Raw genomic sequence first — 17,832 nt, 5'->3', positions numbered from 1 at the left:
ATATATATATATATATATATATATATATATATATATATGATATTGCCAGTATGATAGCGGCATCAGAAAGTTTGTGTATGGTACTACCATCATTTTCTAAAACGAAATGACGTTGTCATCCTTTACGAGGTGGTCTATAACACACAAATTGTATAATCGTGCTATGAGAAGAACATCAAGTTACATATACACAAGTTTAAAGCAAACGGTAGTTGTACTACAATACAAAAGCAAAATAGGCATGCTGTTTCTAGTTATACTTGCATTGAGGTATGTTCCCTTCCTTAGGCCTCTCGTCTACTGTACGAAAAATTACAGCCAAACATGAGACATGTATGTAAAATGTACCATTAGTAGATCCAGTAGATTGTAATGTATACGTCCTGACAAACACGAATGTGTTGCAGAAAATGTGTTCTTACTGTAGTGCCCCAATGGTTAGCCATTCAATGTAATTCATAAGAGTCGACGAGATACAAAACAAAACAGTAGTTATCAACGAGAGTTTTATTTAAGTAAGAATACATTCAAAGAAAAAAAACTTTTATCTTCCAACGTTCACATTTTGACACAATTCACATCTGGCCAAGCATTTTCTGTCCAACAGGCAATACAATCATTTCTGTAACCTGGAAAAAAAGAAAGAGGAAATGTTATTGTATGATTGCAATAGGACAGGGATCAGCAAACTCATTAGCCAATAGTGCCAAATACCACTAGTACGATGACTGAATGTTTTTCTGAGAGACAAATTTTTTAAACTTAAATTGTAGCGATAGATACATTGTTATTAACTTAATAATGGTACTCCCAAGCTGGCCTTCGCTGAAAATGTCCTTATTCTGATTGAGGTAGAGTTCATGCAAAATACTATGGTCGACAGATGCACAGTTGGCAAGGCATTCATGAGCAGAGCAGTATTGATGCGAATTACGTTCAGGCGCTGTAGGGAAAATGCCGAACGCTGGAGGGGAAGTGCAATTCCAAATTGAAGCTCACATTTTTTGTGCATATTAATTGGAGCCCCTCCACACCCACACTTGCATAGTGGCCATTCAAAAGATCAGTCACCTCTGCTATGCTTAGTATCTACAAAGAACTCTGCATAAAATGCAGTGATTTATTTCGCTTGGCTTCTTAACCACCTGTAACTTCCAGACAAGCGTCATGAGTGGCCAGTTTTGAGTAAAACCTATACATTTCTCTAGCTACCATGTTAAAATTTGCTTTTTTGTCAAAACAGCAGAGTTTACAAACTGTCACCTATCTAACATATTGTGCAGACACAGTTGTGAGCGAATTCTGAAACAGTGGTTTATTAAGTTTATTAAATAAGAACGGAGGAAAAATAAGGTCTGTAGCTTATAAAAAGCAAATCCTCGATACAAAATAAACGTTTAATGACTTCAGTTACGTTGTTCCAAAACCCACAGCATTTCTCGTTTCACCAGCTATCGATGGCCCTTAAAAATTAAATTTTTTCATTAAAAGCGTCTGCAGTTAGCGAAATAACACGGTAGAATCCATTTAAACGAACGAATGATCTCGCCCAGCGCTTTGGAGGAAAATTGCTCACAGCGCATTAACGCCCTATCCTGCCCAGACTCTATGTTCTTTGAGGCTGTCTCCTTCCAACTCTCCCATACATATTTGTGCAGCTCTGTTGTCTCTCTCCTTTTGATCGTCTCTATATGTCAGAACCATCGAAACACCTTTTTCTCAGTTCTCAACACTACATTTTGGTTCACTCCACAATGGTCCCTAAAATCAGCAAACTTCAGTTAAGGTTTAAATTCCTACTAAAACTACAACTTCATATTATCCTCAATAACGATTTTATTCATTTATTTATTAATTTTATGGCATCCATGAAGTTAATTCATGACTTTCCTACTTAGCCAAGGCCATTAATGCACGACTGTGTGTTGGCGCCTGACTTGGAAGTAAGCCGGTTCGAATCGCGGTGGCGGTTGAAATTTTCCTTGTCTTTGTTTGGCCGGCAAGGGGAGGAGAGGCGGTCAACTTGCTGGTCACCAGACTTTGCGCCAGTGTTATGGATTACATACCAAGCCTCTCTGCAGTGGCACATGCAACAAGAGCGCCCATACAATAGTTTGCAGTGGGAAAGGGGGGGGGTGGGAGGGCGGCTCTGGACCTTGGGTTATACAGTATTTTTAACATATTGTAAGATTAATGACGACGTGTAAGTGTGCATAAAAGAGTTCCAGTTCCATTCCTATTAAAAACCTGTGTAACACCCTCTTTTCAATCATTTTCTTGAAAGAAGAATGCCTGATTACTCTCTATTTTCCCATTCCTTGAGATCTAAAGGGGGGGAGGGGATCCGTTCATCAGATGGGGACATTAAGCCTAGTGGCCCCCTTGATGCTATTTGAGAGTAGTAGGCAAGTCGGCACCACGTTTCATCCTCTCCCTTTTTTCATCATCATCATTACCTAATACCATGTTATACATGATTGAATGTATCCATTACACTTGTCTACACTCTACAAATACATTTGCACATCTCTCACAGTCCCACTAGGAAAGAGCCCTTTCTGAAGCATGGCTGAACCCACCCTGTTGGACATCCCAGCCAACAATGACATAACTTACCACATTTACATTTTACGTTTACGGGACGATGACTGACAAATGTCGATGTGAACAATGGATGGCCTTGCATCTCCTTTGAAATTTGGGTAACTTAAGTTTGTATGTGGTAGTTTTTAATTTTAGGCACGATTACTGGTTCTCATCAATAAGATGATTTCTTAATTAATTCTGATAAGGTTCATGTGTGGAAACGATTGTTTGCATGGCAAATAAGGAAGGAACAACAAATGCTAGTATTTTTCAGCTGATTATTTGAGTCAGAATTATTATTCCATGTGTTGAAAGTTAACATATCTTCCTTCCCCAGGTCTTTTAAAGTGGAGCACTTGTGCTAAGAACTAGGTTTACATTCGGTTTTTTCTCGAATATTTTCATATCAGCACAAACGTATTAAAATTTCGAGCTCAACAATTCTTTGCTTTCTAAATCCAGGAACTGCGTTTCAAAGCTTCCAATGTCACGAATAAAGGGAGAAAAAATTACTTCTGTTACAGCAGCAGTAAAAAAGGTGGGAACAGTAGCATAATTGATCAGAGGGCGTTTTGAGGCAGACTCACTCTACCTTGAGAGTGTAGTCTCGGACAACTTTAGAGTGTGAATATTTACTCTTACATGTGCTGCGTTTTCTGTAATAAAGCAGAAGTTGTACTCTGTACCTACAGCATAAGTTACTTCCTGCCACCATTATGTATTGGAGTTTTACGAGACGTGTTTTAACATTTGCTCTTTCTAAATTCCTGAAATTCGTTGAGAAAAGCTTCCCTCATATTTAAAAGCCTTGTTTTAAAATAGCAAATGTTGGTATCACAGTAATTTTCTTGGTGATCTTTCAACAGGCTTGAAAGCTGAATAAACGTTTATCATTCAGGATCTTGAGCAAAAAAGAGAAAATTTATTTTCAAGTTAAATAATTTCTGATGTGGAAAGATGTGTGTTTCCCTCCCTCTGTAGTTTGCAATTAAGTTCATTTAAATGACATGAAACGTCTACCGTGAAATAACAATTTTGGATCTACTGATCATACGTTAGTCCTGAATTGTTAACACCATTAGCAAGGAAAAGTGCTTTAATTTATATTAATATGGGAGAGACACGTTTTAAAAAGTTACCTCCTAGTAAACAACGTGCCTTGGTGTGCAGCACAAGATCTACATACTCACTGTCCATTTCCGCTAGAAATTCTGTAAACTGGAGGCGATTAAGTCTTTTATCTAGAATGAAGCTGATAATCTTCATCACCTATTTCACAGCTTTGCAAATTTCTTCTGGGAAGTCTCCACACAAATTGCTTCTTGCTGAATGATGTAATTATAAGTAACTACCTTGTGATTAATTTTTTCTGTCAAAATGGCTACGTACTTTTCGTCCCATCTGTTGAAACTAAGACAGAGTGGACTGTTCTGTTTCTCTGTGCACTCAATTACAACATTTGTTATATCCTCTCCGTGTCTTTAGCTTTTGAAATTCTTCTTAAGGACCTGTAAACGAAATAAATCGTACAAAAAGTGAAACTTCTGTTCTAGCATTTACGTTGCAAGACTCGACAACAGTTACTGATAAAGCTGAAACCAGTTTCAGATATTCGACTTTCTGGCTGGTTATATTGGAAGACATTCTGATAGTTCTATCTTTCACCATTTTAGCAGACAGTGGTAACTCTTTATATTTTAAAATTCCTGCGTTGCTCTTAAGACCCTGATATAGCTCTTCAGATACATTTATGAAACAACTTTTTATGTACCTGCAATATACACGTCTTTCTCTGTTAGCAACCTCTTTACTAATCACAAAACTTGAAAAATCAACGTTGTTGGCCGATTGCAGCCAGTAATTAAATACAGAATTTGATTCCTCTTGCTCGTCCGACGTTCCTCAACTGCTTACGCTTCTTTATATCACCGACAAGACATTTAATGCTAAATGACATCTGTTTGATTGTAAAGTGCCCCAGCGAATTTGATTTCTTACTTTGAACAATTTTTTTTCTTTCGGATCTCTGAAAGACTATTGAAGTTTTCAGTAAACGTGAAAATGGCAGTCCATGCAACATTAAATTCACGAATTTTTCTTTGCTTCTTTATAGTTATGTCAAGCCGAGGACCTAAAAATTGTTTCATTTTATGCTCATAAAGCCAACAACAAAAAACAATAACTCTTAAATTGATAACGAAAATACCTGCAGGATTTGTAGCTGGTCAGAAACAATTAGATGCTTGTCGCCATCATGTGATGTGCAGAGGCGACTAGCAGTGGTTTTGTTGAACAAAACGAAATACTGAGAACGTGGACATAGGGTACGAACCGTAGATGGAGCACCAGAGGCACCGTACCAAGAACAGAACCCCAGCTTGTGTCCAGATGCATCGGTACAAAGACGTTTCTAGAGGAAACGGACTGCAGACGATGTGCCTAGAACCGACTGTGGAGGGGGCAAGCAACAGGTATAAAATACTGGATCCACGCCACATGACATGTGGTCAAGTAAGGTGTCAACGCCAACACCAGTAGTTCTAGCCAGGTTGTTGGGCAAATGTCAGAAATGTCCCCCAACACCTTTCAAGTAAATAAATAAATCCCCAATTGGGAAAAAACTACAAAGCATTACAAAGAAAAAAGGGAAGCAAGCAGAATAACGAAATATAGACGCCGAACGCTGAAAAGGGTGTAAAAGTCGCCTTCAAACAGACTGCCCTACTCCATGAAAAGAGGGAATGAAGTCGTAGAACCTTAGCCAGTTGCAGCAATGACTGGATCGATAGCAAAAGAAATAAACCAGTGGTTTGGATTCCCTTCAGCAAACAAAGCTCCCAGAAAAGTCCGAGTCAGAAAGTAAACAGTCTGGATGTAGGTCTAGCTCTGACGTATGGCAGTGAAATATGGACTTCTGGTGGGAAAAGCGTTCTTAAACTGTAAAAGACGTATGCTGACAACTGTAGGAGGAACAGGAAACAAGAAGAGGAAACTTAAGTAGAAAGTGTAATTGCAACTGTAATGAAAATGAAATGGTGACGGCTGTACATAGCAAACGGATCAAGGAAATAGTCTTCTGGTCCAGTGAGATACCACCTAACAATGTGGTGAGACGGCATTAGAAAATATGAAAGAACAACGTGGATACATGTGGTGTCTATAGCTAAAGACCATAATGGGTAAAAAAAAGTCTTGAGGAAACCTTGCCTGATGGCACCGTTGCTTCCTTCCGTTGGCTAAAGAATGACTGTGTCATTTGTACCTGCACTGTTGGCGGTGCTCCGAGAGCGAAGATGACGGCATTCGCGATATCCTCTGGCTTGAGATGGGGGTGTTGATACAGGCGTTCTGGCTTGAAGCGATGCAGCTGGTTGAAGAGATCCGTGTACACCACGCCAGGGCTCACTTGCTGCAACAGAGTGCAACCTATTCTGTCTAACTTCTGCGAACTGTAAACTCTAGGAAAGGAAGCTCTTTAATGCAGAGACGGTAGATAGTTAGCTGCACATTCCATAAAGCATTTGAATGAATTTTCCATCGGAATGCTATGGAATGAGTCAGTTTACAGGATATGTACACACAATTAGTTTTAACACAAGTGGTTTTAACATTAATTACTATTTAAGGCCACCAGTTTTGAAATAGAAATTCGTCTATGGAATAGGAGGAGTTATCCAGAAAAAACGATTTTGGGTTAGATTCGAAATTTGCTTTACTATTCGTTAGACTTTTGTGTTATTGGCCAAATGATCAAAGATTTTTGTTGATGCATATTGAATTACTTTCTGGGTCACTGACAGCTTCAGTAATTAGTAATGAAGGGCATTTTTGTCTTGTATTATTGTGGGTATGGACATTATTAATAAAGAGTTTCAGTGAAAAATTATCCAAAATTCCATAATTAGTGTGATTAGATCAGATACACTTTCTGATACATGACTCAGTAATAACGAGACCAACAAGGATGTAGAATATGTCACACAACATAATTCATATTTATGAAAAAATATATGAAAATATTCCTTTCTCAGATCCCGAGTGAAAAGATCATAATGGATGTGGAATACCTCAACAGAATGTAAAAATGTTTTCATTTAGGAGGTAATAACAAACTTATCACAATATGTGTAATTATGTAATACATCGAAATGCATATGGCATTCTTAGGTTATTGTAACCATGTGTAATCAAACAAAGAGGCACTCATGACACCAACAGACTAAATACTCAAGAACATTTCAAGGTGATTATATGCTTTTTATGGCTCCTAGCGAGTTACTGATAATGTTTGTTCCTCAGTAAGGTATTTTTTTGGGCCAAAGTGAGTAACTTTAAAACTTTATTAGGATGATTCTTGCTTATAGTACTGGTTCTATGAACTAAGCTGTTGATTTTGAAAAAGAGATATTTATAAGAAATTTGATTAAGGTATAAATACAGAGTGATCAGAAACTGTCTGAAAAGCTTATGAGTCTGTTGCAGAGGATGTTGTGCTGAAAAATAATTATTCAGAAAAAAATTTGTAGACGTTGCGCTTCCTGCTAGTTATTTAGCATTAAAGTTAGCCAGTCAGGTCGCCATGCGCACGGTGTCACCAAAACTATTCTTCGTTTGGTTTCCTCACATAGAACGACCATAGCCTTTGCTCACATAATGTAAATTTATCAGTTCCGAAAAAGGTACATTTCACCTCATAATGCCTGAGCGCTACCGAATTTTTGCACGTGCAAGTGCTTGAATTTTTGCACACAACGACCTGATTGGCTAAGTTCAATGTTAAACAATTCTTAAACAAAGCAATGTATCAAATCTTTTTCTTAACAATTATTTTTCAGCACAACGTCCTCTGAAAAACCCTTACATGCTTTTCAATCTCTTTCTGACCACCCTGCATACTGGGAGCATTATTTACTATTTAGTAGTTCACATTACAAATCATTCATGTCGCATACTTTTGAACACAGTTGCAAAACTAAATGACTATATGGTACAAAAATATGGAAAGTCTGCTAACTTTTTATTTTTGTATCCCCTTCGGCAATACTGTATGTACATCAATAGGTTATCAGTGAAAGTTAAGAGTGAGATTATGATCTTTCCTCATACACACTTGGGCTATATATGTTCGAAGTTTCTGTGTTATGAAGAGATGTTCAGGTTTGTTATAAACAAATTAACAATAATTATATAGTTGCAGGGTTTTGAAATTAGATCAGTGATAAAACTAATTAAATAATGGTTTATTATTATAAATTTTGTTTTTGCAATGCATTTTTACAATAATTTATGGTTATTTATTAATAATTTTTTATTGCAAAAGCCATTTGTTTCTGATGACATACACATAGTCTCTCAATGTTGTATTCAAATACATATTTTTTCCTAATAAAAAACAATTTACAATTTTTTTATTTGTATACTTAAACAGCCTTTTGGCTCACCATATATAAATTGGTTTTATTTGCAAAGCTATTTTTCTGAAGACTTATGACTGTCAGGTACATTGCACTAAACCTAGAAGACCTAAATATAAAATTTCCCAATATGTTTCTATGTAGAATGTTTACATTTTTTCTGCATATAAACTAGTTAATATATATATATATATATATATATATATATATATATATATATATAATCTGCTATCAGGCATGCGTAATGACACATGAACAATTATAACAAGCAGCTCACCCAACTATTGTGCACACACTTGGATGTACATCCATTGTTTACAAATGAATAAAAAGATAACCACATGCTTAACTATTCAGTAGTGTGATTACGGGAGTGTGCCAATCCTGTCCCCATGGAATAAACCATATATTGTCATGATTCAACAATGCTACATACAGCTTCAATGCAGTATCTACCTCATTGGCTTGTGATTGAAAGATTATATGGTACACGATATGTGGAGCAGCACCAACTAAAGCCCTGTATATATCTTTATACAGAGCTTTAGTGCCAATGCTCACAAGCAGGCACCTCTTGTAATTCTCAATTGTGAGAGCCTTGGAGGCCACACGATGCACACCATACACTGCCTCTGGGTGGAACCAGCATCTGTATGGTATGCATACAATTTCGGTCTGAGCCACACAAACTCTACAACCTCCAAACCCTTCGCCTCATCTTTCATCAGGCAGATTACCTTGTTGTTTCATGGCGTTATTCCAAAACGATTATCGGTTGCATATCTGTATGTGTCGAATTCTTCATGATTTTAGCCAGTTACTTCATACAATTGCAGACTTTCACCTATCAGTCTGTATCCATATGAAGTAACCTGGGATCAGCGAAGTTTGGCTTTGCAAACTCGTAGTGGAATTGGTACATCTAGTGTATGGAGTGGTCCAGAACACACATACCAAAATAGACATATTTTTTGAACTGCAATGAAACCTGACTGTCTCCACATCCACCAGTCCTTCACTGAAGATGGTGGCCCACTTGAAATTTGGTCCAACCGTGTAATCTCTTGACCCTCTCACCTGTAAATTAAATGAGTTTTACGATGTTCTCTAACATTTGGCATTGTTTTTTCAAAAATTGAGAATTATTCAGAATTATTCATTAACTTGTAAAAATCGTTTTCAAAGTCATACTTTGCAAGACCTGTCTTTGGGAGTTTACATCAATGTACTCCTTCAACCAGCAATTCAACCAGCAATAGTACTTGAAGGAGATGCCATGAGTGATGGTAAGAAGTTCCATCCCCAACCTGAGATATTGCTTTTGGTTTCTGTAGTGTAGAATATATCGCTGCTTACTCCTCAGCGTTGTCAACAGCTCTGGCATGAAACAAACTTCGTGAGACTATGTGCTCTGGATACATTGGAAAGTTGCTGTGCGCGATGGGCGGATTATGTCAGTTCTACCTCCAAACATATCCTTCACCAGCATCCACAGTCACATCTACCTTCAGTTTGATGATTTCTTCCTCAGGCAACCATCAGAATCACACAAATCGTTGACTTTGTTGTGTGGCGTACCAGTTTACATGTAGGAAAAGGATGTAACAGGAAAGTCATAATTCCTGTACTCCTTTTCAACGATTTGTAGGTAATTCACAATGGCATACCTGAGTGTACTTTGGACATGTCCCCAGTGAATCTGGAGCTCAAATAGAGCAACATGCCAACATTGGTCAACAGCTTAATGCTGATATGTATTCTTTTTAAGATTGCACCCCATGAAAGCCCTAGCACAGTGAAACAGAAGGCAGAATCCAAACCATATGTGCTCAGGCATACACTTTGGAAATCTTCAAAAATGTCTGTGAGCATTTGTACATCTGTGTTCATGCATAACCTAGCATATTCCCCTAAATAAGGGATGCGGAACTTAGGCCAAATATTCACCATATACTCGTAATGTGCAGTCACTGCTTCATTGAGTCTCTCTACTGAATCTAGGTATTGTTATAGAAATACCCCTTCTTCGTCAAGAGCTGAAACTTTGCATCAGCAGGATATGTGGCTCTGGTGATATGCATTTCCTCCTGACACAGTTTCTGAAGAGAAGCATGTCTGAAGCGAAGCAAATCCAGGAATTGGAGCATTATTCTTGACATGATTTTCTTGGTAAAGAAAATTCATTTTACAATAATATTAGGAACGATAGTTACTTATCACCCTTCAAACGCATATTACGCAAATGCTGAACAAGAAAGAGAAAGCTGGTATCTTATCCACTCAGATTGTGAAAGAATATGGCAGTTGGTACTTCATGGGTAGAGCAGTCGATGAGGTACCTTTCAAGATACTCACTCATGGTAAACGAGTTGAGAAATCCATGGCAAAGAAGTCATTTATATACTTGTTTATTCAACTGGGAGGAATCTAGGTGAACATGTTTTTGGTCTGCTCATAGTGTTGCTGCTCACCTTTGGAAAATGGCAGTAAATCTATATCTTTGGTATGTCGACTAGCTAATTTCGAAAAGTAGAGGTGTCCAACTACTTAATGCTTCACTTGTTTGTTTTGCACTATTTGCTCATAACTGCCATCTTATGGCTTGCTGTCACAAAGATCTACGCTGTATATGTTAACTGAATAATCAGAGTTCTATAGCGAATAAGACGCCTTGTAAATTGTAAATATCATGGATACCAGATGTTTTATATATTCTCAGATCACATGAATTTTAATGGCAATTCTCTCGATAGCAAGAAGTGACCAAGTAAAGAAATAATTATCGGTAATATTGTAGACATTAATGCATTCTTTTTTAGCATCAGTATATTTTATGAGAGGAATAAAACTGGACTTCACCCTTTAAATAGATCAAAGACATGTGAGCATATATCGAGGTGGAATACACAGTTGGCGCACTACTGGACCCTCTTTCCTGCTTTTGGAAAAAATTCCCAATATGATGCTCTTGGTAAAAGTTCTCAACCATTCTGCAGTTGACTAACACGTGATATCACATAATTAATTCTTCAAATGTTGACGATGCTCTTCTCCTCAACAGCATCACTGCTCTCTTTTAGTGTGTGTATGTCTGTGTGTGTGTGCATGTGTTCCCAACGTGATGTCATAGTGGTTTCCAATGGCAATGTTTACAAACTGGCTAAGACCCATGGAGCATGCTCCACACTATAGAAAATAGGCCTGAGTTGTAGTGCTGTGCCAGGATGTTGATGATGGACTGGCCCAGGTCGTTGATAGCCTGAGCTGTGTCGCAGATATTGTGCTGTGTTGCAGAATGTCTAGCTGTGGGTACATCATCATATAAGCGCTGGTCTGCAGCACATCCAGCTGTGCATACATCATTGTAGATGTGCCAGACTGTGGCGTGTCAGGCTGCAGGTCCATCATCATAGATGAAGTCCTGGGTTATGACATATCCAGATACTGATACGTCATCATTTTCAGTGATGCGCTGGGCTGTGACTTGTCCAGTGATGGGTACATAATCATCGATGATGGACTGGGCAGCGGCACATCTGGCCTTGGATGTATCATCATCGTTGATGAATGGTGAGTTGTTGTTTCAGGCACAAGCCTGCTTCCAAATGTCTCCCCCTCATCACCTGCAAAGAAAAAAGTATTTAATAATATACATAATTAAATAAATAAAGATATAAGCAGATGCCTATAATGTTTCCACTGATTTTCAGGATTATCAGTGTCTGGATCAGTCCATAAGATATTTTTGGCTCCAATCTCTAACAATATTCTATCCAAATCTGCTGCAGATCGACTCTCTGATTCATGGCAACATTGTCACCGAGTGCAGCTAGATACAAACAAGAACACCTGCTGTTAGTAATGTATGCATGCAATTATGTGTGGGTTACAAGCGTATTATTGTTGCAGGAGAATAGAAAGGACTGCTACTCATGTATTTGTTGTTTGATGATTGATGTTACCCCCACAAACTAATGCTGGAGAATGAAGATGGGTTCACAATCATAAGCCATGGCGTTGAAAGGATTAATTCATTCCCTCAGCCATGATCATCGAGGCACCTACAACTAGAGAAGAACACATCACACTACTAATGCATGAATGCAACTGTGTTGGGTAACAAGCATATTATTGTTACTGTAGAAGAAGAATAACTACTACCCATGAATTCACACCTCGATGACTGGCATCATTCCCCATAAGCTCACACACAAGAAAGGTGCCAGCTCAAATATGGGGATCTCTGGTTCCATTACCAGCGCATCATCATCATCATGATTATCACCTGAATCAATTAAAGTGACTGACTCCAGCGTCGAATTGATTGTTACTGGATGCAGTGGTATCTCATCCATTCCCATAGCCACGATTTTGTAGAAAAATTCTGCAACAAACAGAAAAAAGCCTAACAATAGGTAACTGCATTATTCACACACACACACACACACACACACACACACACACACACACACACACACACACACACACACACACATGGAGAGGGAAAGAGAGGAAAATGGGCACTTATGTGCGGGTGATTCGGGATTTACTCGTGCACCATCCTTTGGAATGCCAAGGCACCTCACCAAGTCCTCCAGAGTACTGTACTCATCAGAGATGGTGGTATGCGGCCATCTGTAGCAGAGGAAGAAGAGGAGAGAAAAAACTGATCATCAGATTTCAGCTAAAAAGAATTAAGCGCATAGAAGCAACAATATGAACGGAAATCATCACCACATACCTGTTGAACCATCAGAGTTAAATTTGCGATGATTATTAGGGGCGCCATCGTCACTGCCAGTATTTTGCTTATAGTTCACAGAACGCTGAAAAGGTATAAGAAGGGAGGAAAAGAATAGGACGGTGTTAGTTCCTAACGAGAAGCGCTTGAGAGTACTCTAGTCAATCTTCTCAGTGGGAATGAAAGGAATGTTGGGATGGATACTCTTGAGAAGCACCAGAGAGTTGCTCCAATAGAAAGTGAAGGGAATTCTTCGATGGTTGTTGCTCTGAGGCATCAGAGAGCTTCTCCAGGCAGTCAACTCAATAGGGAATGAAGGGTAGCTACTGACAAGCGCAGAAGAGTGGTTGTGGCCAGTCCACTCACTAGCAGAAGGAAGAGAAGTGACTCCTGTTAATGATCAGACTGAAATGACCATCGACGCAAAAGTGGCTCTTTTATAAACGAAATCCGTATTCCATTGTATATTTCAGCCAATAGGAAATGGGGACCCTTACCCCTGTTTAGACAGGCTGGATACTGCAGCTGTAGGCACAAGAAAGTTAGAGCCTGCCCGCTATCACGCCAGACCATCACGTGATCGGAGTTGGAATTTAGCTACTTCCAGTGATGAAACGAAAAGTAATTCCTTCTGCTGATTTGCGGCCCAGTTAACGGCAGTGTTGTCAAGACAATGTTCTCATATTTGAGTGGAGATGTTTGCTGTATCATATGTGAGGTCATACATGGGTTGCAGTGCATCTGGTGGTAATGAATATTAAAGGACTACGACCGAGATGTCACAGAGATGATGAAGAAAGTCCACTTTCCAAATGACGTGTGTACCTCAGTTCTTGTATTAAATTATTTGCCACTTACCCTGTACAAAGAGTGCTGTATGTACCCTTGTATGCAGGCAGCAGTTGCAGAAACATATCGAGACGGCTTCTAAATTGTAACACCAAAACTCAGCAAACTGTTCAGGCAGCATATAATGTATACTTGAAAGAACCCTGTAATGGGTACAGAATGAAGACAATAAATAAAAAAATATACAGTTTAAAAAAAAGAGAATATCATTTACTGGTAATCCAACTGAAAAGTATTTGCACACTTACTGCAGCACATATTTAATCAGTTATGTGTCCACCATACTTTTTCTTAAGTCTCCAAATAGTTGGGCAGCTATAACCTTCAGGGTTCCTTACTGACGCATTTTCGGGAAGCCACAGAATTTTTGTAATGATGATAGATTAGAAATGATGTCGCAATTTCTTCATACTGAAATCTGTCATCATCCCATCACTTCCCATGGTGACTGTAGGTTAACCACACAACTGTCTGTCAAGTCGTGGCATTTTAGTGTATTGTTCTAAACAGTTTGGGTGAAGCGACGATAGTGCAGGTACAGAATGTCGTCAGTACCCATTCACTGTTGTCGAATGCAACGTCCTTAAACACAAACTTTTCACACTCGTCTACATCTACGACGATGTTTGCACTTTAAGGTGTAATTGTTGAATGCCTCTGGTGTGAAGCATCACCATCACATTATACTAATCGCTATGCTATTCCTGTGGGAACAGTGCAACAATAATGCATTTACTGCACTGCATGGAGGAAAATTGGTAGGTAATTCAGATTCAGTATGGATGTCAATAGGGCCTATTTTGATACTCTCATTTTGCTTCGAGTAGTCAATCATGAACGTGGCGCTAATTCTTTAAACTTATGGAGCTGAGTACACATCCAAATTCGTGTGAAACCCCAAGTACATATTGTACAGTAGACTGTTATTGTCATTGTTCCAATCAATTTGTAGTTAATTGTACGGGTAATATATTGAATTCAGGAACAGTTTTGCACTGGTTAGATTATAGTTGTCAAATAAGCTGGAATCCAAAGTCACATTCCCTCTTAATTATGCCTGCAGTCTCAGAATAATAAATCGAGCCATTCCTAGTTAAATAGATGTCTTAATCAACCGGCTGTCTTCAAATCGTCAGTAGAACTGGATACTCGGCGTTCTCACAAATGGAAATTTAACAGAAGCTTCACAGTTCAGCACAGATACGTGTAGTACTTTCCACATCAATTTATCTAGAACAGTTTTATTTTCTGCTGCTTGTACTTCTTGAAAGTATGCATTATTATCTGTGACACTTCGAACAAGAATCAGTTCCTGCTTGGCTTTCATAATGAAATGTTTATTCCTTTCAAAGAACCCTTGAAACATGTTGAGAGGTATGTATATACTAAAGTGATTAAATATTGATCTGTCAATGGACTATCCTGCGTTCAAGTCCGAATTTAATGTGGATACATAATCTTTGAATGTCGATGTAATTTCTTTGTTCCTTCTGCACTCGATCATTAAAGTTCATATTGTAGCTCTTTGAAACAGAAAGGTGAATGCTTTACACATAAGTTGTGATCGTTCTGTGGGCTCACCTCGAAGATTCTTCATAAACGTGCCTTCGAAGTTTAGGAAATTCCTGCTTGGAACTGTTAAATAATCATGGAGTTGAATCAGAATTCTCATCTTGTCACTATTATTGAACATCACCGAAGCAAAAGCTTTGTGGGATATATATTCCTGACAAGTGATCGTTCGTTTTATTGAACTGGAGGTGTTATTTCGAGTGATTTTACTGCGAAGTATCATTCCTATCGACTTGTGGAACTCATAACTCGGATGTAATTCAGCTGCAGAATGTCTGAACAGTCATGGGGAGCACCCCATGTAGCCTCGTCCCACTATTGGGAATAATCTGTAGACAATATGTATTAATCGACTTTTGAGGTATGAGTTCAGAACAATGTTACACTTGAGATGGATCATGGTAAAAGATCCACTGGTTGATCTTATTCGTAAATTTTCTTCGTATTGTTAGCCAAAACTTGACTCCTTCAGAAGCCAGGTATTGACCCTATTCAGCCTTCCTGGGTAAAGTCATTGTATGAAAAGAATTAACGTTTGTATATGAGTCAAATGCTTGCACAGTTCACTTTACAATTGCATTAGATAGTCAGTCTCATACGAGCCAAGAGAATCTTCAGAACTTTGCCATTTTCTGATGGAGTTTGCTGTTCAGCCCTGTGATATTTGGAATACTATTATGTTTCCACGCTGATCAGTGGAATACTACATTCACCCTTGCTTGGATCTATTGGGAAGGGGGTGAGTGGAGGGGAGAATAATCTGCACTTCGTACAGAGTGCTCTTCTAAAGTCAGAGTGTATGACATCACATCTACACCTCAAATTATATGGCTGCTGCCCGTTTTTATAAATGTATCTGGAGAAACAGAAATGACCACTGAGGTTCTTGTAGAACAAATGGCTGTAGGCGTTGTATCGGTGCTATTCTTCTGGCCATTGTAAGCCCCCTACGAGTAAAAAAGTAGACGTTATTCTATTTTTCGTTATATACGAGGGTTGAATGAAAAGTAATGCCTCCACCTTCATTAATTGTGTTTGGATGGGAATATTTTAATAAATGAAACCCAGAAATAATTTTTACAGTGTGATATTTAATTACTAATATTCACTTTTCCACATATTTACCAGCCAATTGGATACATTTCTGCCAACGATGAACAAGTTTTTTGAAGCCATCACGGAAGATGTCGACACTCTGTTTCCACAACCACAGTCTCACAGTTCTCTCAACGTCTTTATCAGAAGTATAACGATGTCCCTACAGATCGTCTTTCATTATTGGGAACAGATGAAAGTCAGACGGTGCTAAATCTGGACTGTATAGAGGATGCTGTGGTTGCTGTCACACGACGTTCAACTCACTGTTTGCTATGCAGGTAAATGTTCCTACCTCACGTTTTTAAACTTACTCGCTCAACAACTGTACTCACATCAACACAACCACCATAAACTAATTTCATTCTCTGATTAATCTCCTTTAGGGTGACACCTTCAGGTGTCAATAATTCAATGACTGCACGTTGCTAAAATCTCACTGACCGACCGTCTGCACAGGGTCCCATACTTTACACTGTAACAACACAACTGGTCAATGCTAAGGCTTCCTGCCAACTGGAGATATAGAGAAGAGGCTTCGGAACAAGCCAGTACTTGCCACATACCAATGCTGCCAACTGTTGAAGAGTTACGAAGGTGGGGGCATCACTTTTCAGTCAACGCTCGTATACAACAAAGTTCGTTATAGGTACGCCTGCAACGTCTAAATTTACGATCCCACTTTCCTTGCATTACCAAATCATCTGCAGCAAGATATTCCACATAAATACAACATGAATAAACAGTCCATTTTTTCTTTCAAGGTTTTAAATATAGTCCTTCACCAATAGTGACGGCTCAATCACCCTGTTATGCCTTTTAGATTCCTGCAGTAACTCCTGAGCGTTTTTTGCAGGCTTTAATGTTCAGGCTATGGTAGCACCTCCTCCTGCTAACTACCCAATTACCAATAGCTCTGCTACTGCTGGAACTGGAAACAGGATAATTCCACGAGATGTCTTATGTGTTGACAGAACTCTAGGAATTTTGACATGCCTTCTTCTTCTTGCTTCTCTCTTCTTCTCCGTCTTCAACAGACTTCTTGCCACTAGGACAGCTGACTGATAATTTTTAAGCAACCTATACGTTTCTCTTTTACTGTTTGACAAGCTGCGTTCGTAATTTGTTTGAATTAATTGTAGGACGCAAGTTAAGTCTGGCACACATTGCTTTATCAACCATGGAATGCTGCAGTACGTTGTCCTATGTCAATGCGCCTTCTGTAATGTACTTGCGTAGCTTTGTCGGCTAAAATTCGATCTGTAGCATAACGTTCTGCCAAACCTCGGTTTTCAGCATATGCTAAATCATGCTACTCGCAGACTTCATCAGGTAGAGCCAGATGCTTTTTTAGTTTCGTTCATGTCCTCAGAAGTTGGATCCTGGAATATTAAGTTCAACTGGCAGTTTATCAAGAATACCACCACCACCTCTGTCTGAGGTTCGTGCGCCCTGTTATGTACCAACCGATGAATGTTCGCCCACTTGCTCCTGCATTGCCTTTGATACACTCTACAAGAAACACACCCAGTTCAGAACTTTTTTGTAATTCCTCTGTTTAAAAACTCCCTGCAG

General features: G+C 38.8%; 1 protein-coding gene across 1 annotated transcript in view; it reads right to left on the bottom strand.

Moving 5' to 3' along the window:
- Positions 1–488: 488 nt before the first annotated feature.
- Positions 489–17,832, bottom strand: part of LOC126281641 (dehydrogenase/reductase SDR family member 11-like) — a 147,722-nt gene continuing 130,378 nt past the window's right edge. The window contains exons 6-7 of the mRNA XM_049980772.1: positions 5,849–5,995; positions 489–629 (exon numbers count right to left, since the gene is read on the bottom strand). Of these exons, the coding sequence (XP_049836729.1) occupies positions 576–629; positions 5,849–5,995 (201 nt within the window). The 3' untranslated portion in view covers positions 489–575. The remainder of the gene's footprint in view (positions 630–5,848; positions 5,996–17,832) is intronic.

The sequence above is a fragment of the Schistocerca gregaria genome, chromosome 7 (genome assembly GCF_023897955.1).
Source record: "Schistocerca gregaria isolate iqSchGreg1 chromosome 7, iqSchGreg1.2, whole genome shotgun sequence".
Classification (NCBI taxonomy): domain Eukaryota; kingdom Metazoa; phylum Arthropoda; class Insecta; order Orthoptera; family Acrididae; genus Schistocerca; species Schistocerca gregaria.
Note: the sequence above shows the minus strand (reverse complement) of the source record. Positions and strands in the feature narration are given on the sequence as shown.